Genomic DNA, 20,857 nt, shown 5'->3' with positions numbered 1-20,857 from the left:
CTCATCCACCCTTCATGGGAACCCATCCAGGAGGGATAGCAGATGGTTCTAAGCTGGGTGACCATGGTCCTCCTGGGAGTGCCAGGGAGGAAGTTTCCCCCTTGCCAAGGAGGCTGGCCACAGGCCAGGCCAGCAGGATTGCTACCCTGTCCCACACCTGGAGAGAGCCAGCAACCAGGAGCCTAGCGTCCACGGGACCATCAGGCCCCATCAGGCTGGTGCTGGCCGTCAAGGGTCCAGGCTGGAGCTCCCGGGTCTGAGGTGCAGGTAGAGGCCAGTGTTTAGATACAGGGAGATGTTTATGAATCTGTTCAGGGATCCAGAAATTGTCAGTGCTCCCAGGAAGCGGGCCCCAGTCTGTGGTCTGGTCAGAGGGCCATGCCAGCCAAGGTGGACATGGGCATCCCCGGAGCCACTGTGCAGATTTCAGGACCAGGGGCCCAGCCAGGCTGACGGAAGTGTCGACATACTAGCTGACACGTGTATTGCCCTTACCGTGCCAGACATGGTCTGAAGTGTCTCTATGATATTCCTGTTCACCAAGAGAGGAGACCAAGGTGCTGAGCAAGGGGCCCAGGATCACACAGCTGGGAAGTGACAGAGCCGGGCTGTGAGCCCTGAGGTCCCCTGCTCTCACTCAACCATCCTGCAGGGCATCTGGGGGCTTCCCAAGACTCAGCCCCAGCACTCTGGATGCCACGCTCAGAGCTGTCGACTCCGTCCTGTCCCCTCTTCTGCTGGTCTTTTATTGCTTCCGGTCCTGAGCATGACTGAACAGGGAGAGATGGACAGAATTAAGGCTCAGCTCACTCAGCAAGGTGTAGTATTGGGAGAGGACCCAGGCATCCCGATTCCCAGACCCAAGCTCTTGGTACTGTGCCCACTGGTGTGGTGTAGAAACCCCTTGGAGTCCACTGATGGTCCATTTTCTCTCTTAAAAAAGCAATAGGCTCTCACACCTGGAGACGTGTTTCCTCCATCCCCTTTCCTTGGGGCCTGTGCCCTGCTGCACAGCCACCCTCAGGGAGCTGGCACTAAAGCCCTCTGTCTTTCTGACCTGTTTGCAGACCTCTGGAACTCACCAGCGGCAGAGATGAGATCTCCTTGCTGGTGGAACAGGAGTTCTTGAGCCTCACCAAACAGCACCTCATGCCGGTCACAGAGAGCTCCGGGGAGCTGAAGGCACCCGGCAGCTCCCTCGAGGGGCCCAGGCAGCCGGCTCCCTGCCTTCTTGTGCCTTCGCTGGTGGCGGGCAGCAGTGAACGCCCAGCAGCCTCCATCACTGCCGGTTACAAGCTCCTGGAGCCAAAGGTGGCAGTGCCCATTATCGGCAGCCGGCAGGACTGCAGTTCTACCATGTCTACGGTCACGGGCACCCTGTGTACTGCCAAGGTCAAGAGTGCCAAGGGGACAGAGGACAGGGGCAACAGCCTGGGGGCCTCCAACTCGGAGATCAGCAAGCTCCTGGCTCAGTTCCCACTGAAGTCCGCGGAAACGTCCAAGGCCCCCGACAACAAGACGGTGTTGGAGGAGAGCACGGCCATCAAGGACTTCCTGCAGAGCAGCATGTTCAGTGGCCCTGGACCCGGGGAGCCCGCGCAGCTGGGCCCATTCCTGCTGCCAACTCCCCCGCCTCCTCCAGCGCCTCCCGACAAGCTCGATAAGCCCCCCAGACTCCCTGCTCAGAGGAAGCAGCTGCCAGTGTTTGCCAAGATCTGCTCCAAGCCCGAGGCTGACCCTGCCATGGAGGGGCACAAACTGATGGGTGAGTGGGTCTGGGGGCAGGGCTAGGGAATGGGCCCGCAGGGGAAGAAACAACTTACCGGGCTGCGTCAGGCACGTGCAACGTCTTTGCACAAAGTAGGATGATGTGGCCTCGCTGGCGAGCACAGTGCCCCGGTACAGGCTGTTTTCAGTCCCCACAGGCCTCCTCTGTGGATGCCCGTATACAGGGCACAGCTCTTGTAAGCAGATACAGTGGCTCTGAATCCAGTGTGGCTTGGGAAGAGGGAGAAGCCCATCTGGTAACTGACTGGGTTTTTAAATCCACAGGCACCCAGAGTACATTGAAGGAAACATTTACCCTCGCTGGGTCCAGGGTGAAAGTGCAGTGTGAGGACTTTAAGCTGGATAGGAGGGAAACTTGATTGGCTTCTCGTGGCTCCTGTTCCAACCATGAGGCTTGGTCCCCTCTCTGTGGGGCAGGAGGGTGAATGTGTAAACTCTGCAGGTGCAGTGCAGACTGCTGGCCCTGGGATTTGTTCCCAGGTACTGCAGGGCTTTAGAAAAGTGCATTCCCACTCCTGAATTGAGGAGTTCACAGCCTCCGCAGGAAATCCAGCCGCCTCCCAAGTTGCCCCCACCCCACTCCCAGGATTCTGCCTTTTGTGCCTGTTTCGATCCGGCCACCCAGACTGGATGGTTCCAGGAAGGCAGACTGATGGCAGGGGCATTCACCTGCTGTCAGCAGTCACTAGGAGAAAACCAAAGGAAAAATTCCCCCCAAGCTGTGAGCATGGACGGGTAATGGAGAGATGCCTGTGTTGGGAGGGCCCGGATCCATCTTCCTAAGAAAACGGGAACACGGTCACCCTAAAGAACGTTCTGTGCTCTGGAGCATTGGAGGAAGGCCAAGGACTCTGAGCTGTGGACAGCACGCTGGACTCTGGGTCTTGGGCAGGCCTCTAGAAGCCCGAGGACTCTGGGGACGATGGGCTGTACATGCGAGAGGATAGAGGCCTACCTGGGGGAGGGGACGTTCCTTCCACCTCCTTCTGCAGGAGAGAGGCGTGGATGTCTCTCTGTTGGATGAGGCTGCTGGGCTGGAGGCCATCCTGTCCCCTCCACCCTCCCACCATTTGTGTGTGTATGTGTGTACAAGTGTGTGGGCAAAGGTGTGCCAAGGGGAGCTTTGCAGGTGTGAGCGTATTTGTTAGAGAAAATGCAGGGTGGGTGCATCTGATGGTGACCGTGTGTATGTGTTTGTGTGTGCCCATTCTCTGTGTGTATTTGTGTGCACGTGTGAGTGAGCCAAAGGAACGACAGGCAGGAATGTGTGTGGGTCTGTGTGCACAGAAACTGGAAGAGGGAGCTTTGGAGATGAGAGAGGAGCATGTTTCAGGCAGCTGGGTATGTATGTGTGTGATGGCGGGTGTGGGGCCTCTGGGGAGGGGACTGGGGGCTACACTCACAACCAGACAAACTCTTGGAAGAGACTCTAGGGACATGTTTTGATAAAAATGGCATTTTCTCCTAAATTGGCTCAGGCTAGAGCAGCTCTTTCCTTTGCTGGGATGGCACTAGGAGGTCAGGCCCTGTCCTGTCCAGACTCAGCCCCAAGGCCAGTGGGCTAATGGGGCCAAGAGTGGGTGGGATGACATCCACTCCCAACAGGTAGTACTGGGCACAGGTCCTCTGGTCCTGCCGCTATCAGAAAGATCCGAGGTGCCTGCTGTGTGTCCAGCGCCATTTCCCAGCCAAGCTCCATGGAGACCAGGACCTCCTGGCTGGGGAAGGTGTGACGATGTTGAGGACAAGGCCCTCTTCCCTGCTTCAACCAAGCAATGCCTTAAAAAATTTATATATGTATATAGATTATATATGTGCAGTTATATATATACACAAACACACACACACACACACATATATATATGTATTTTCCCCCATCATACTTAATTTTGTTGGAAGAAAGAGTTCCATTGCTCACAAGGAAATATGGGTGAAAACCACTGCTGTAGAGGATCCCATGATGGTCCAGACAGTGTCCTAGCACTAGGAGGACACCCTGTCTGTTTGGAGAAAGATCTGAGCCTGGCACTGACCACATCCATTGCCTCACTGTGTCTCTCCGATGCTTCTGTGCCTTTGCCCACAGTCACCCACAGCCCCTGGTGTAAGGCCTTGCTGAAGACCCTCTTCCTTCTGGAAGCCCTCTGGTCCTCTCAGACAGAAGCTGTCTTAGCCACCTTCTTCTCCCACAGTGTCCCTCTGTCACCTCATGGTTCCCATCTGCCGTGTCCCAGAGCTATTTCTGGGTCTGTCTTTCTCTTCATCCTTGTTTTGAGCTCCTCCAGGGCCAAGTCTGGCTCTGACTCACCGCAGTGTCCCCAGGACTCAGGTCAGAGGCTGGCGCTGACGAGAGTGCTAAATTGCCATGACGATTTAGCAAGAGGAGAGTCTGTGAGGAGGGACCAGACGTGTGTTCTGTAGGCGTATGTGTCCCCCCACTAAGCCAGGTGCTCCCTGAAGGCAGGAACTGTGTCCAAGTCAGCTTTGTATCTGGGACCTTTGTATTCCAACCTATGGAGGGTTGGAAGGAAGGGAGGGAAAAAGAGGGAGAAAGGAAAGAAAAACAGTAGAAATGAAGGAAAGGAAGGAAGAAGGGAGGGAGTCAGGGAAGGAGGGAGGAAGGAAGGAAAGAAAGAAAAGGTAAGAAAAGAGAGGTAACTGGAAGGAAGGAGGTTTGAAAGGAAGGAAGGAAGAAAGGAATTATGGAAGGAAGGAAGAATGGGTAGAGGGCAGGGAGGATGAGTGGGTAGATGGAAGGCAAGAAGATAAGAATGGATGAATGCATGCACGTGTGCATGGGATGGGGAGACCATAATGGGCATTGGTCAGTGAAGCCTTCAGGGATTGAACTTGGGTTGAACTTGGCTGGGAGATAGAGCCCAGAGTGGTTGGGGCCTCAGATGTGCTCTGGAGGACCCATCACTTAGTCCACAAGACAGTGCTCCCCGCATCCAGCACTTGGCCTTCCAGAGTCATTGACTCAGTTTCCCTTCTGCTGTAGAACGGAACCCTGGCGCCAAGGAGCTGACTAAGGGTCAAGAGAGCCTCTTCCTCAGTCAGTGGTCCCAGAGATGGAAGGACACCTGTGGTAAGGAGGGTTGCAGTGACCCCATGGGCTCTATGTCCATGGCCCTGCCAGCCAAGAAGCCTGCCTGGCCGGCCAAGAAGAACCTGCTCTGTGAGTTCCTTGGGGCCACCAAGAACCCAAGCAGGCATCTGAAGCTTCGCAGCAAGGTGGAGGTGGACGGGCTGGAGCTGAAACGTAAGCTGACCCTGCCCAGAGGAAATCTGTAGAGGAAGGGATTTCAGAAACCCTCAGATGTCCCTGGAGTGGCTCTGTCATCAAAGGGCTGTCCCGTCCGTGGGCAAGTTACTGTCTTTCCCTAGTCCCATAAAACGGGGGAAATGACTTCCTGTGTCCCCTACAGGGAATACTATTGCTAGAGAAACGCAGTTGACTTTCAGGGGTCACATGGGCATTATCGGTGGTCAGTTTGAATATAGCCTTGACTCAGCATGTCTTATATCCCCTCAAGTGGCCCAAACCAAAGAACAATCCGTTCTTTGAGATTATTTCTACATTGAGATTATTCATGTGCCGGCTTTCTCTCCCTTGTGCTTCTATAACTGTTTTAGTGTAACTGCCTTTCCCCCCGAAAATGTGCCAATAAGGGGAAACTGACACCGCAGCTCAGACTGTATAAGCCCGCAGAGCATACTGTACAAGGAGAAAATCCAGGATCCATGTCCTAAAACAACTCAATCACATCTCATTCGTTCAGACTAATTTGGGGTCCCATCATACTGAGTTATGTGATTCCAACATACATACAACAACCTGCACCAGGTCTTCACTGTTGCCAAGTACATGTCCTCAAGGGGTTGCTTTAATAATTTGATAAGAAAGACTTCCAATGGCATAGCAATTGTTTATACCAAACTGGATTTTTCTAAAGCACTTGAAAGAATGTAGTTTTGTACGTCGGTGGGATACAGCCCCAGCAATCTGGTTTGTTGCGTCCTCTTGCTAAACTGCCTCCTTACTAGTGAATGACGGAGAGATGCTCCCTGCCAGGCCATGCTGGGATTTTCACCCCTTCCGAACTGGCAAGGTGTGAACTAACGATGTTTTGCTAGAGTTGGAAATTCATCCAGAAGTTGAAGAACACTCTGGGAGCTTTTAAAAGACCTAACCTCTGAGAACAGTAACCCCTCAGGCAGTCATGGGGCGGAGGGCGTCCTGGCCTCTCCCTTCCTCAATCACAGAAACGCTCTGCCTCTCCTGTGACTTACAGTTAACCCGCCTGTGATGGGGGCCGACAAGAACAACCTCGAGTACGCAGGGAGTGTGTTCACCCCATGCTTTGCCACCACCTTGACCTCAGCGACCCTGAACCAGCCGCTCTGGCTCAACCTGAACTATCCACTTCTGCCCGTGTTCACGAATCCCTCCACCTTCCCCCAGTACCAGGTGAGTGAGCGGATCCTGGGCCTGGCTCTCCGGTGGCCGTCCACGGAGGAGCCTTGGTTCAGGAAGCCTAATTCACAAAGAGCCATAGACTCATTAGTTAATTTTTTCGTCGGGGCCACATCAGACCGACCACCCGGTACACGTGTGCGCACATGCACGTGCATGTGCGTGTATCTTTCTCATTTTCCTTTGTCTGAATTTCAGTTCACTCTGTGCCGTGTCTTCCAGAGCTTGGCTAAGTTTGGGCCTGTGAAGTACTTGGGCTCCCAGGAGAGGATGATAGCATAGTCCTTGTTTCCCACCACCTCCTTTATAGTTGGATGACATGTGTCCTAGGTTACTTGGGACAGTCCCAGTTTAGGTCTTTTGTCCCAGCATAATTATTAATTGCACCCCCTTTCACTCTCAAGTGTTCTGGTGCAGATGACAAATTATGTGGCCGTTTTATTTCAACTACAACCCAGCAATCTTAGCTTCTACCAGCTACCAGCTAAGATGGCTTGACACACATTCTTGGTCTTGGGCTCATAGCTAAGAGGGGCCAGACACAATGGGATGGAGAAACACTTGCAGGGTGGGAAATTTTACTCACAGACTTATTTATTCAGGGAAAGTGTAGTTTCTTTAGTTTGTCTATTTAACTTAATCTCCTTCAAGAGCTGCCACCCACTGGGTAGATAGAAGAAAAAATCAAATAAATGTTCACTCTGGTTTAAACAGTAGTCTAAACCAAGAGCTTAAATAGTCCCTTTAGGTCGGCTTATTTCCTCCAGGAAAGGTGCTCAGTATCTAAGATTTCTCAGTGTTCTGTCTCCTCCGTGGCTCCTTTCCAGAATGGTGTGCAGGTGTATGAAAGGGCCAGGTTCCTGGGAACCTGCTACCCCAGCCTGGCCTGGCCAAGCCCGGAGAGGGCAGAGAGAAGGAAATCCACCTGAAAATCGACTCATCCTGTCTCTGTGCCCCTCCCCCTCCCCCGATCCTCCGGTCCCACGTGTCACCTCCTCCTTTGCGACAGAGTGGCAAGCCTCACAGCTTAGACATCCTGCGCAGAAGGTGGATCTTCTCTGTCCCACGTAAAGCCCCTCTACGCTGGCCCACCAGGCTCAGCCCCTGATTCTTAAACAGGAACTAAAGTAAAGGAGTTTAGCGTGGTCTCTCTTTTCTTCTGCAAAGTTTTGTTTTCAAGCCTTTTCTTGTTTGCTAAACAGAGCAAGTGGCCACACTCTCCTCACATCCCACCACTGAGGTGAGATGGCATAAGGAAGCATGATCCATGGGAAAATCCAAGTGCGTCCCTCCCGTGTCTATGATACGTTGTCCTGGCAGAGGTCTCGAGAGAAATGCCCTGTCCACGTCCTCATTGATTCACCAACCCTTTCACTGATGTTCCTCCACCCTTGCTCACTCACTGTGCAGTCGTTTATCACCTAGTCCCTGAGGCACTCATTTGTATTTATTTATTTCCTCATTCATTTAAGTAATTAAAAACAAAAAAACAAAAAACCTTGCTTCACACTGAGTATAGGCCTTGACTCAGGTGAGGTGATTCCAAGATGACTAGGAAGCTCGGCGTCCAGTACAAGGCAGGGACAAATCCAAAGCCAGCGTGGTGTGCCCCCCACCCCTGAGAGAGAAACAATTGCATAATTGTATTTGGTGTAAACCGATTCACTCTCAAATGCACCCACAGGGCTCACCACGTAAAGCTAATTTGCAATGGTCTGTTTTGTACAGAGGGGCTAGTTTCTCTCTGCTACGTGAACTTCTTCTGACTTGACTTTTGGAGTGGGTGAGATTTGGACGTATTTTTCCAGCATGAAGTCCTTTGTCTTTAGAGATGCTGATGTGTGCATCACAGGGCTGACTCTGAGCTTCCTGGGCCTCTGGGCAGAAGGGCCCTGGCTGGTAGGGCCCCTGGGTCCTATGCAGCAGTTTAGACACTGAATAGGCCCAGGTGAAGTTGGCTGTACACATGGACACTCCCAGGTGGTCACAAGGGACAGGGTAATTTACCTTCTCCCAGGTCCTCATGGTCTCATAATGCCATCAGGCTTCAAGTCGGCTGATCAAGAGGCCTGATATGATAAAAAGAAAGCAGGTTTTAGAATCGTCAGACTTGGGTTTAAGGGAATTGCGTTGCTTCCAAGCTGTGTGGTCTCGGGCAAGTTAGTCAAATGCTCTGAGCCCTCGTCTCCTCACCTGTGAAGTGGCCTCGTAATAATTACAGCAGCAGCAGCAAACGCTTGAGTCAGTTGTCAGGTTAATGGAGTCCATGCATGGGAAAGGGCTTTGTAAAATCTCAAGTATGATGTAGATATTGGTTATGATCACTTTTCAGCCCTGATCTTCCTAGGAAACAGTGTCAGGGAGCTCAGCAGACCTTGAGAAGGCACAGAGGAGAAATGGGGAACAGTCTATCCTAGCCTCTTTTCCTGCTCGGTGTGAAGAATAAAAATGAGGTCCCAAATCCAATTTGCTCAGAGCTCCACTGTGGACGGACGCAGAGCCGTGGAAGACTCAGTCCCCAGCACACGGGAGCTCCGGGGGCTCCTGGGCTGCTTGACACAAAGGAACTCTGCTCCCAATTAGGGAGGGAGGGCACGTAGGAAGAGGCCGTGGCCTCAAGCAAAGAGGAATGAATGTGTGTTTACCCTTGCTTGTGACTTTACAGAATTGCAATTTGAACAACTAGAAATCTCCTTCAGGTCACACAGTGTGCCTCACACTGATGAATATAGCATCATCTCCTGAAAATCCGCCCCAGGACAGAGCAGGGACAGGCGGGGCATGGATCCTAGGGGTAGCCCCACCTAGGCGGGCGTGAGGAGGACGGCGCCCTGGGGGAGTTGGCTGTGGAAAGCAGAGCTGAGCGCTGATGGGGAGGGAGTGGAGCAGAGGAGGGACACTTAGAACGCGGCCTTGGAGCCCACTGGGGGCTGGGAACAGGCAGGGCGGCTCCATCCGGCTGACACCTCTGTCCCAGTTCAGGCCACGCCTGGGGTCACAGGTTGGTCGTGGTGGTGAGTGGGGCTGCCTTGGCAGCAGGGCTTGGAGAAAAGGCGAACAGGTGCACTGGTTTCAGGTGAAGGGGTTGGTGGATGTGGGAAAGGCCCGGCCACAGTCAAGTGCAGGTGCACAGGAGGAGAGAGCAAGGAGGGCCCTGAAAGGATGTGCTCTCTCGGGGACGTGGGGGATGGGCACTGAGAGAGCTGGGGGGCTTCCCCAGGACCCCACATCAGGGATTCGGAGCCTTTTAGGAGGAACCCATGGGCTCCGAGGAAGTCGTCAAGGGCAGCATCAGCCATCAGCACTTAGACGATTGGCACAAGCCGAGCCCAGGGTGGAGGCAGCATCCTGGAGCATGGAATCTTCTGGAAAGACATGCAGTCTGAGGGGGTGTTGGGGTTTTGAACTGCATCTTAGGGGGTTCTTAGGGGGTAACTCTGGATTGGCAGATAGAAGCAGCCTGGGACTGGAGGGGTCATGGGCTGACCCCATCCATAGTGGCAGTTCTGCTGTGTGTGTGTGTGTGTGTGTGTGTGTGTGTGTGTGTGTGTGTGTACACATGGACACTTAAGGCCACCCCAGACAGAGTTGTGAATAAAGTTTCTACTTCCCGTCGGGCTGAGCTGCCAGGCAGCCTCTTCAAGTGGTGGGAGTAGCAGGGGCAGGGGGTGACAGTGAGAGATGGTGGCAGAATCCTTACTACGTACTGCACTGTTCTAAGCCCTTTAGATGGAGTAACTCATCTATCTTCACGTCAGTCTTCATCATCAGGTACAGACACAGGTGTACGTGTGGGCAGATAGAGGCACAGCAGCAGACCAAAACTAATACACCTAGGTTCATAGTGGCACATTTGTACACAGAAACACACAGCTGCAGACACAAATGGAAGCACACGTGCAGATGTGCTTAAATAAGCATGGAGACAAGCTAGCACACACGTGCACACAGACGTACACGGGTACTTCACGTCTTGGGGCAGGAGTGGGGTTTGGGGAAAGGCACTTAGGAAAGGGGTGTAGACAGCAGCAAAGATAATCTGACCACCTTCACAGGCTCTGCAGGCTTGAACAGCCATAATTTTAGAGACAAGGGAAAAGGGGCTCCGAGAGGTGAAGTGACTTGCCCAAGGTCACACAGACACTAAGGGGCAGATCTGGAATTCAAGAGGCAGGCGGGTTCCTAAAGCTCTTGCCTTAAATATTCACCAAAAAGGCTGTGAATCCTGCTAACCAGGGGCTTCCTGTGTGCTGTGAGGCGTGCTGCTGGCTCGACCTGACTCCAGCTGGACTAGGCAGCTGGTGGGTCTGGCCAGTAGTGTGGTGGGACGGACTTGAACGTGTCTGGAGGTCCAGGCAAGGGGGCTGGAAGCTGAGTTGAGTGGCTGCTCTTCTCCGGCTGGGAGCCCACTGCCCCACAGCACTGAGCCTCCCCCTTCTCTCCCCAGGGCCTGTACCCACAGCAGGCAGCCAGGATGCCCTACCAGCAGACCCTGCAACCCCAGCTGGGGTGTTACTCCCGACAGGTGAGTAGCTGACCTCCTCACCTCTGTCTCAGCTCCGCAAAGGCCTTCAGGTCAGAAGGATGTCTGTTCCCTTGTCTTTGTCTAGCTGGTCACCAGCCACACTTTCCGGCCCATGCTTGACCCCAGAGTACAGACAGAAACACCAGCATGCATGTGGACACAAACCAGTGTCCCCAGGTGATAATACCAGCTGGCACTTACAGAGCCCTTACTGTGTGCCTGGCCCTTCTCTAAGGGCCTTACCCGCATTAATTTAACCTTCAGAACTACCCTATAATCTACCTTATAGATTAGAGATGAGGAAACTGAGAGAGATTAAATAATTTGTCCAAAGTTATAAAGTTAACACATAAGTTAGCTTTTACTGTGGCAACAAATGGCCTCAATGTCTCAGAGGTTTTCAGCAATAAAATATTTATTTTTTTACCCACGGGTCCGCAGGCTGGCTGAGCAGTACTGGGATTGGGTTCAGGCCTGTTTCACGTGTCCCCCTTTTGGGCCTGTGCTGAAGATACACTCACTTTTGCTCCTGCCATGCTGGATGGCGGAAGGGCTGAGAAGAAACACACAATGTCTCTGAGGGGCTCAGCTCAGAGCTGGGACATGGTAATGTACACCTGCCTTCCACGGGCCAAAGCAAATCACATGGCCTGCCCAGCATCAGTGGGGCTGGGAGTCATATCCCTTCCATGTCAGTTTGTCAGTTAAAATACCAGACACCTAGCTAAATTTAAATTTCAGATAAATGGTGAATAATGTTTCAGCAGAGCTATGTCCCAAATACTACATGGACCATACTTATACTAAAAAAAAGAAAAACTTGCTGTTTTTCTGAAATTCAAATTTAACTGGATGTTATATATTTTTGTTAGCTGAATCTGCACCCTCTACTCCCATGGATAGGTCGGGGGTCAATATCTACCTGACAGTAACACAATGGCAGATTGGGGGTTGACCTTGAGCCGCCTGGCTTCAGGGTCCATGTTCCCAATAACTGTGCCTTACTGCCTCTTGTATACAGACACACAAAAATACGGTATCAAAATAAAGCAGCAGAGACAAAAATACTGACACAAATAAAGATGCAGTTATAGACATGCGTGCCAAGCTGCACGCGTGTGGGCCCACGCACACACACACAAAACACAAAACAACACTTCCAGAGGTTTTGAGGATCTAGGGGCAGGGATGGGGGTGTGAGGAAAGGAGCTGAGGACCGGCTACATTCTCAGGCTGGCCTTGCAACCCCACAATCAGGTGGACAGATCAAACCCACGGACTCCTCCACCTCTCCTCCCTCCCTGGGGAGCCCTACCCTTTCTCTGCAAACTGCATCTCTGACCTCTGAAGGATGTTAGAATGTTCCAGAAGGTAGAGAAGGGCCCATAAGTGTAGGTTACTTTCTTACGTGGGCCAGGACTGCTCTTTCAGCAGTAGGAGTTTTTGCGTCCTGCGATGAAGTTGAGATGAGGCAGTCAGGCTCACAGAATCTCAGTCTCATCCCCTCCACCCCACGAGCAGTGATTCCATCCACCTAGCTCCAAAGTGAATGCTTTTAGACAAAGTTATGTAAATGCATATATTTGAAACAGTAATATAAAAACCTGGTACACAATTTTTAAAATCTTAGAGGCAATCACTGTGATCGGTTTCTTAGGTATCCTTCCAGTGATATCTATTTATACAAGCATTTTAATACAGATGTGGCACTGTGGGCACACTGCTCTATCATTGCTTTTGTCAGCAAAGAGGATTTCTTGGAGATGGTTCCAGAGCCCTATACCCAGCTCTGTTTTATGTGTTTTATCAGTGACATGTAGTTAGGATACAGTTTTGCATAAAGCTTGCATAAGCTCTAGGACCCGTATCTTCTCTTTCATGTCAGTTTCCTCCCAGGTCCAGGACTGTCCCCTCACTGTGAAAACCAGGGTTTTTTTTTTTTTTTTTCTGCCACGCTGACCCTCTGGTGTCTGTCTTGGGAGGTGCCTTCCTGGGGTCTCTCTGTGAGCCCTTGGCACTTTCTGACCTTCAGCTCACCCTCTTGGGGATTTGGTGCCCATGTCCAGTGTCACCAGATCCTACCTGTCCACTGGGGGAAAGATGGGGAGGGCCAGGAGGGAGGGGCTCAGGCTTCCAGAGGGAGCAGGCATAGCGGTGCAGTCCAGGGCCGTGGGCCCTGGGCTTGCCACACTGGGGATTCCAACAAAACTCAGACGCTTGGAACACTTACTGAGCAAGTTGCTTAACTTCTCTGAACCTGTTTCCTCATCTCTAGAATGGGGATCCTAATGGTCCTACCTCACAGGGCTGTTTGGACTTTAAATGAGAGAATCCACACGAAGGGCCTGGCACACCCTTGTTATCACTTAATAAGCGCTAACCTTTGTCATCTTTTTAAATTAGATAAGGGTGTGCAGGGTGAGAAAGGGCAGTCAGTACGCCCAACCCCTGAGCAGCTTGGACTACAGACTTGCTATTAAAGTGGAAATCCAGAAATTTCCCGAGTTTTGACCAAAACACACAGGAGGATGGATGTCAGCTCCACACAAGACATTTGGAGCTGTCAGTAGTGGAATACAGTGCTCGTGATGTAATGAGCTCCCTGTCATTTTAGATATTCAAGCTGACACTTAGCAGTCTCTTCTTTCCTCCCTCCTCCTCTCTCTCCCTCTTTCTTGCACTTATCCATTTAACATATGTTCATCGAGCAGCTACTGTGTGACAGGCACCGTCTCAGGGCCAAGGATAAATCAGTAAATAAGACAGGTGGGCTTCCTGCCTCATCAGGGGAAACATAGTATGAGCCCTGCTTCTTGGTGGGGGTCTGATCCAGGTGGTCTCAAACCCAACGAGTTCCTACTTTTCTTAGGGTTTGAGCTCAATCGCAGTGCCCCGATTTGGCCTTTCTCCTCACTCACACCGCCCAGTACCATGACCACCAGCCACGTTTGACTATTTACATTGAAATCAAAACGAAGTAAAATTTGAAATTCAGTCCCACTAGCCGCATTTCAAGCGCTCAATAGCACACTTGTGTCTGGTGGCTACCATATTGGGTGGTACAGACCCAGAAGATCTCCATCACCCGTCACAGGAATTTCCACTGGGCAGAGCTGTCTTGGACTTGGGGTCTGTTGAGGTCCTGAGCTAGAAGCCAGGGATGTATACATCCCAACAGCCTTTACTGAGATGGTACAAGACTTAAAAATGAACCAGGGGCTTTTGAGATGGTTATTGGCTGAGGGTAAGGCAGGGGCCAGAGAAGAGAATGGAAATAATGGAAATAATATTCCTTTGCTATTTATTATGTGCCAGTCTCTCTACTTATTTCAGCTGACTCAGTCCCCATACAATGGAGATAGCATTTGCCCATTTTATGGATAAGGAAACTGAGACACAGGTAAATTAAATAACTTACCAGTCTCACATATAGAAGCTGAGCCCTGTGCTTCTTCCCCGTCCAACACATTGCCTTCTATGCACCCCACAGTGACTGAGGGGCACAGGGGCTGAGGGGTGGGGCCTCGGGTTAGGGTCAGGGCTGGGGGACTGTGATGTTTAGTGGCAGCGGGCTCTGCTGGACCTCTGTCCTCTCCTCCAGCCCCTGTCTCCTCTCTGCCATGCAGGTGATGCCATACAACAACCCACAGCAGACGGGACAGCAGAGTTTCCACTCTTCCTACAACCCCCTGCTGAGCTACATCCCCTTCGTCCAGTCCAGCTATCCGTACCCTCAGAGGACACCTCAGAAGCTGGCCAGAAATCCCCGAGACCCTTCCCCCATGGCAGGAGATGGACTGCAGTACCCCTTCCCCGCGTATGGGTGAGTCCTCAGCCCACACTGGAAATTCACCTCGTATCCCGAAAGCTGCTGGAGAGGAGAGGTGGGCGCGCTGGGCCTCACTGCTGCTCTCTTGGTACATATATTCCTTGGCTGTGGGGAGGGCAGACCCTGTGCCTTGCGGGTCCTGGGTGGAGCTGATGTGGAGGTGAGCCTGATCTGGGCCTGGGGGAGGGCCCTTTGGCAGGCCCAGTCGGGGCTGGGGTCCTCAGCTTGGTGCGGAAATACAGCTGCATGGCCAGTAGGGGATGAGCGCACCACCCATAGCAGGTGACAGGTAGTGGAGCGGGACGCATATGCCTTTCCCCACCTGCCTGGTTTCCAGCAGGCCACGGCCAGGTAATCTTACAGCTCTTTCCCCCACTTACTGCCTCCTGAGCTCCTTGCCAGGCTAATCCCTCCAACAGCCCAGTGAGTTCGCAACCGGCCCTGCTGAAGGGCCTCTCACTGCGTATCAGGCTGCTTACACTTTTCCCCCAAAATACCCCAAACAGCAGAGGAGAGAAGCTTAGCAGCCAACAGCCAACACAGACTCAACGTTTTAGCTGACAGTTCCATACAAACTTTTCATGCCTGTCAGTAAGGAATTGGTGTTTGTTGTTTTAATGTAACAACGCGCAGCTGCTCATTCCCACCCACCAAACCTTCACTGCTGATGCTCTGCAAGGCGGGTGGTGCCGGGTCAGCCCTGAGAATCCAGGTGTCCCAGGCACATCCCGGGGAACGTGTGCTCCAGCTTGAGAACCTCCCTTTACAGGATTAGGACCAAACTCCCCAACCTGACATAGATTCCCTTCCTCCCCATCACAGCCCCCTCACTGTAGTGTCAGCCGGGTGTCCTGGACTCAGACCCTTTCAATCAGTCTTTCCCATGAATGTCCTGATAGAGGGATAAATGCTGGAAAGAGATTTCCATAGTCAGATCTGTTTGGGAAAAGAAAGGTAGAAACAAAGATAAACAGATTTCTTAACTGTTGGAATTTGCAGATTATTTCATTTACTAGGGTTCATGGAGAACATTCAAGAAGCTGGTCGATAGTGTCATTTGAATATAAAACCCGTGACCCCTTATTTCTTTTTTTCTCTTTTTCTTTCCCTTCCTCCCTCCCTCCCTCCCTCCCTCCCTTCTTTCCTTCCTTCCTTCCCTCCCTCCCTCCCTTTCTTCTTTCCTTCCTTCCTTCCCTCCCTCCCTCCCTTCCTCCCTCCCTCCCTCCTTCCTCTCCTTTTTCCCCTTTTCTTGTAGAGCATATCATGGTGTGTTCCGCCAATGCAGCCTGGAAAGCGCTGCGTCAGTTCACATAGTTACGGTGAATTTAGCCTGTGGGGCACTGTCCATGAATAGGACATGGTTCATCCCTTCAGAGATGAGAGTGGATGAGAGGGGACACAATGATGTTAATGCCGTGACAAAGTAAGGCCATCCAAGTGTCCCGAGGACAGAGGGAGGATCCCTGCTGGGTGCACATGAGAGCTGCAGGATGGGGAGGGTCCAGTGAGCAGCGACAGGGGGAATAAGGCCCTCAGGTGGGAAGGTGCGTGGTGGGCTTGAGGCCTGCAGAATAAGGGCATCTGGTTGAGGTATTAGATTTATCCCTGAACAAGGTGGAAAATAGGAAAAGGGAGGCTGGACTTGGATTATTAAAGGCTCTGATTGGTAGGCCTGGGGACTCAATGCGGATTTGTGAACGTTGCAGTGAATTGATGGGCCAGAGGGGAGAGAAACAGGAGGGAAGAGAGGGCATAGTCTGGAGGTGACTGCAGGGTCTGTAAGAGAGGTTCTCACCTCCCCGGAGGTGAGAGTAGATGAGACTGCAGAGGGAAGACAGCCTACCTGCAGGCCAGCAGACGTGCCCCTTGCACGCTGTGACTCTGGGCTCCAGGGAAGAGAGAGTTACTGCAGAAGCCAGAGCCTGCTGTCCTTGGGAGGCAGTGTGGTCCCAAGTTCTCACCACTCAGCGGTCAGGGAAGCACTGATTGGGAACAGTGAGAGCCGAGGGTTGGGACCTGGTCTCTGGCTGTCTTCAGAGGGGCAGGAGAGGAAAAGGAGTGAGCAGGAGACTGAGGAAGGAGCAGCCTTAGAAGTGGGAGAGAGCCTGCAGCCAGCTGGGGACACCGTGGGCGAAGGAGGAGAGTGACGGGGAGTAGCGGCAGTCAGCGCAGTGGAATGGTGGCCTGAGAGGGTGGAAAGACCGGGTAAGTGAGGTCGGAAAAACGAGGCGAGGAGTGCAGGTCCGTGTCCCCCAAAGGGATGATTCGTTCATTCAAAAAACGTTTGTTGCATCTTCTGTGTGCCCGGCACTGCTCTCGGCACTGGTTACTGGAGTGAACAAGACAAAGTGTTTACTTCCGTCATTCCAGGAGGAGAACTAGACAATACGGAAGTAAAGAAGCATCATACGTGTCAGGTGCAAGGGATAAGCGGGGAGGGAGTAAGGGACCTCTCTGCAGCCGAGATCTGAATAAAACGAGAGGATGAGCCGTGTGTATATATGGGTGATGAGCACTCTGGGCAGAAAGAATAGGAAGTGCAGTGGCCCCGAGGTGGGAAATGTAGCTGGGGCACGATGAGTGGAGGAGAGAGAGCGGGCAGAATTGAAATCGGAGAGGTGGCAGGGCCTGGGAGGCGAGGGAAGGAAGAGCAGCGGGAGGCCATGAATGTCCTAATTCTCTGTGTAAGGAAGATGGTGTTGATCGACATACGAAGAGTGGGCTGGCTGGTGATAGCTGATGGAGGGGACCAGGCTGGGAGCCTTTTTAGCCAGCCAAGCAAGAGGTGCTGGTGGCGTAGACTAGGGCAGTGACCATGGGGAGGAGGTAAGAGAAAAGATGTGGGGCATTTATTTGCTTGGTAGAATTGATGGGAATTGACGAGGGCTGGACGTGGAATGAGGAAAAGAGGGGAGTCAAGCGTGATTCCTAGGTTTTAGACTTGAGTGTCCAGATGATTGGCAGTGCCAAAAGTCTAGGGTCCAGATGACGATAGCAAGGCTTTGTTGATCAGGAGTTTGGTTTTGCATATGTGAAATTTGAGACGCCCATCAGACACTTGCGTGGAGCAGTTGATAGGCAGGTGGATGTCTGAGTCTGGGCTCAGGGGAGAAGTGGTGGCTGATAATATAAATTTGGGAGTCATTAGCATATAAATGCTATTTAAAGGCGTGGGATGGGATGAGATCGCCCGGGAGCACATGTACATAGATCTCCAACATGGGTCTCCAACATGTAGAGGGGTTGGGGAGATGGGGAGGCACCAGCAAAGGATCTAAAGGGTGGGAGGAAACGCAGGAGAGTGTGGAGTCAGGGAGCCAGGAGAAGAGAGGGAGGATGACAGTATGGCAAGAAAACCTGGGCACCGCAGGATGGAAGGTAGGCAGCACTGGGCACAGGGGTGGAGTTGAGGTTTACCAGCTGTGCTGGATGGAACAAGGTCCAGGAGAGGCTGCCTGGGTCAGGGAGGGGTACAAGGGCGTAGGTGGAGAGTTTAGTCTGGGAGACCAGGGGCCTCAGTGCTTCCTCTGGGTCAGGAACCAAGAGACTAAACTGTATGAGGTGGGAGAGGAAGGAGTCGGTGGCCTCCGTGTTCTCAGGAAAGGAGGAGGGGCCCTTCCTGCCCTCTGCCAAGTCCATTTGCATACATCCATCAGGGCAGGATAACAATACCATGTACCTTCCAAAGAACAATACGTCCGAGAGTTAAAAAGAACGCAAATGATAATTACACTGGAATTATTCCTGGACATGTAGAAACTGTCCCAGGCAAACCAGGACCGTTCACCATGCTCGTGAGGCAGGTTAAGCCCCTCTTCTTCCTCCAGGAAGCCTTCCTGGATAACTATAGTCCACATGGATTACCTCTCTTCCTGGCCCTCTAGTTTACATCCTGTCTAGACCATGCCCTTGGCAGTTGATCTGATCAGAATTTCTCCTCATGAAGGGCTCAGATGTGTGGGGTGTGGCAATCAGATACAAGGTGTGTCATGAGTAATTTGTTACCGGTAATTATTAAATACCCGAGTATGGGTTACAGCCTTTATTTTATAAATCAGAGTAGAATTCAGAGTGTCCTTATGATAACATCACTTTTAATCGTTTCTTTTCCAATATGATTTTTGAAAAAGAGAAAAAGAGGTGGGGTTACCACAGACATTAATTGCTTATCGGGCACCTACCTGGTGCCAGGTCCTGGCCTGAGTGCTGAGTGTCAAATGGTGAACAGTCCAGACAGTGTCCCTGCTGTCATGAAATTTATTTTTGTGAGAAGGGACTCAAACAACCCAAAGCCTCGCTTGTCCCTGGCTGCTCACAGCGAGCAACAGATACACATAACAGCTGAGGCATTACAAATTAATGCATTGGTTTGTTCCCATCGCTTCTTCCCCTCCCCCCCTGTTTTTGTTTCATCAGTTCATGGGAGGGCGCCACGAATGTGAGCATCTTCTGTAATATGCTTCCGCCCAGGTGAAAAGTGACTGAGAATCCCTGGATTAGACTATATCTAGCTATCTGCTCTGCCGCAATTTGTCTTGAGCTCTGCTCTGTTCCATTCATTCAGAGTATCCTAGCAGATGGGGAAAGAAATTGCAGTAGGATCCCAAGTGTGAGTAAATGATTCCATCTGGAGAGGTTGGGGAAGGCTTCACAGAGGAGATGGCTTTTGAACTCTCTTTTGAAGTATGAATTAGCAGTGTGCCAGGGAGGAAAAGCAGATGGGTGTGTTTTCCTGCTCTCGGAGGGTGAGGCCCAAGTCTTCTCGGCACTTCCTTCCCTGAGGGTCTAGCAGAGTCCCAGGCAGTCAGGGATGCCTCAGTGCTTACTTGCCAGATTGGTGTGAAATGCAGGGTCTGATCTAGCTTGCTGCTGAGAAGGGGATCAGGAACCCTGGGATTGTCCGGACTCTGAGATCTTACCCTAGGACGTGGCCATGAGTTCTCTGATGTTGTGGAATTTCCTGAGGGACACACAGGGTCCTCTAAGGCAGGTAGAGGGGCTACAGGCCCACAGGTAAGGTGCTTAGGTCCAGACAGGCTCCTTAGTCTTTGGTCTTGGATATGGAGAGAGCATAGGCTGGGTGGAAATAGCCCCTACAGGCTGCCAGGGCCTTCCTGACCTAAGGAAGTGGCAGAAGAAACTCTTTATTGTCCTCCAATTGTATCATTTCAATATTTTATTTTCCCGGAGCCAAAACTTTTTACATTATTGCTAAAGCTTTCAGCTTCCAAGCCTGTCATGATCCTCCCAGTCTTTGACAGCCCCAAATTAATATACTACTTGCCCTGATATCTCTGCCGACATCAGGAGTTCTATCACAACGCCATGTTCTTTCTCCTCCAGGTTCGGCTCGACATCCGGTGGGCCCCTGATGAACAGCCCCTATTTTCCCTCTAGTGGGAATGGCATACATTTTTAGATCGCCTTCTCGTCTCCCTCCTCCTACCTTAGCCCTTGGAGCAGGGCTAAGGGCTCTGGAATTCTGGATTCTGCAGCAGCTTGGTATGAAGTTTGGAAAGCCAAGGTTCCGACCAGGTCACAGACAGAAAACAGCAAGGCCAGGCGCATCCATGGACCAACACTCACACACACACACACACACACTCACACACACACACACACACACACTCACACACTCACACACACAGCACAGACTGCACACACACCCCTCGGATTCATACTCACTTGCTCGTCCACATATGCATCTGTATTTAGCTAGCATGAGTGATTTTTGTTTTTGCTGTTGGTAAAATAGACGTAAGACACTTAATTTAGAAAGTTTGTATTTTCTGATAAAAGTATGAGCTGCTTGAAATGAAGTGTGCCTGTTACTTTCTGTAATGTTCTGCGTGATCTTCACTGCTCCTTTTTCCCCCATGAGGCTCAAAGTTTACTGAGGACATGAAGAGACACCACGGGCTACAGTCCTCCAAGTGCTGCTCTGTAAATAAGGGATCCCAGGGGTTATACACTTGAGGGCTGATCTCTTCTATTCTGTGACCCACTCACTTCTCAATAGCCCAGTTTATGCATCTCTGGAATTGATGTAAAGGAAGTGCATCCTGCTCTGCCCTATCCAGGTGGCGGTTACAGAAACAGTCTCTTTTGGACATGAGACGGGAAAAAGTGGCCTGAAAATCAATTCTAAAAATAATCCTGAATGTGATAGACTATAGCCAGTCATTGTAGATCAATGCCAAGCTAGAGGTCAATCTCAGAACTGCCCCCAATGGCTCTG

General features: G+C 51.7%; 1 protein-coding gene across 1 annotated transcript in view; it reads left to right on the top strand.

The window, feature by feature from the left end:
* C1H1orf94 (chromosome 1 C1orf94 homolog) overlaps window positions 1-20,038 on the top strand; it is a 35,918-nt gene extending 15,880 nt beyond the window's left edge. Inside the window, exons 2-7 of the mRNA XM_030882803.2 lie at window positions 1,068-1,765; window positions 4,790-5,050; window positions 6,084-6,259; window positions 10,713-10,790; window positions 14,417-14,613; window positions 19,963-20,038. Of these exons, the coding sequence (XP_030738663.2) occupies window positions 1,068-1,765; window positions 4,790-5,050; window positions 6,084-6,259; window positions 10,713-10,790; window positions 14,417-14,613; window positions 19,963-20,038 (1,486 nt within the window). The remainder of the gene's footprint in view (window positions 1-1,067; window positions 1,766-4,789; window positions 5,051-6,083; window positions 6,260-10,712; window positions 10,791-14,416; window positions 14,614-19,962) is intronic.
* The last annotated feature ends 819 nt before the right edge of the window (window positions 20,039-20,857 follow it).

The sequence above is a fragment of the Globicephala melas genome, chromosome 1, assembly GCF_963455315.2.
Source record: "Globicephala melas chromosome 1, mGloMel1.2, whole genome shotgun sequence".
NCBI classification, from domain to species: domain Eukaryota; kingdom Metazoa; phylum Chordata; class Mammalia; order Artiodactyla; family Delphinidae; genus Globicephala; species Globicephala melas.
This window is presented reverse-complemented; position numbering and strand designations above follow the sequence as displayed.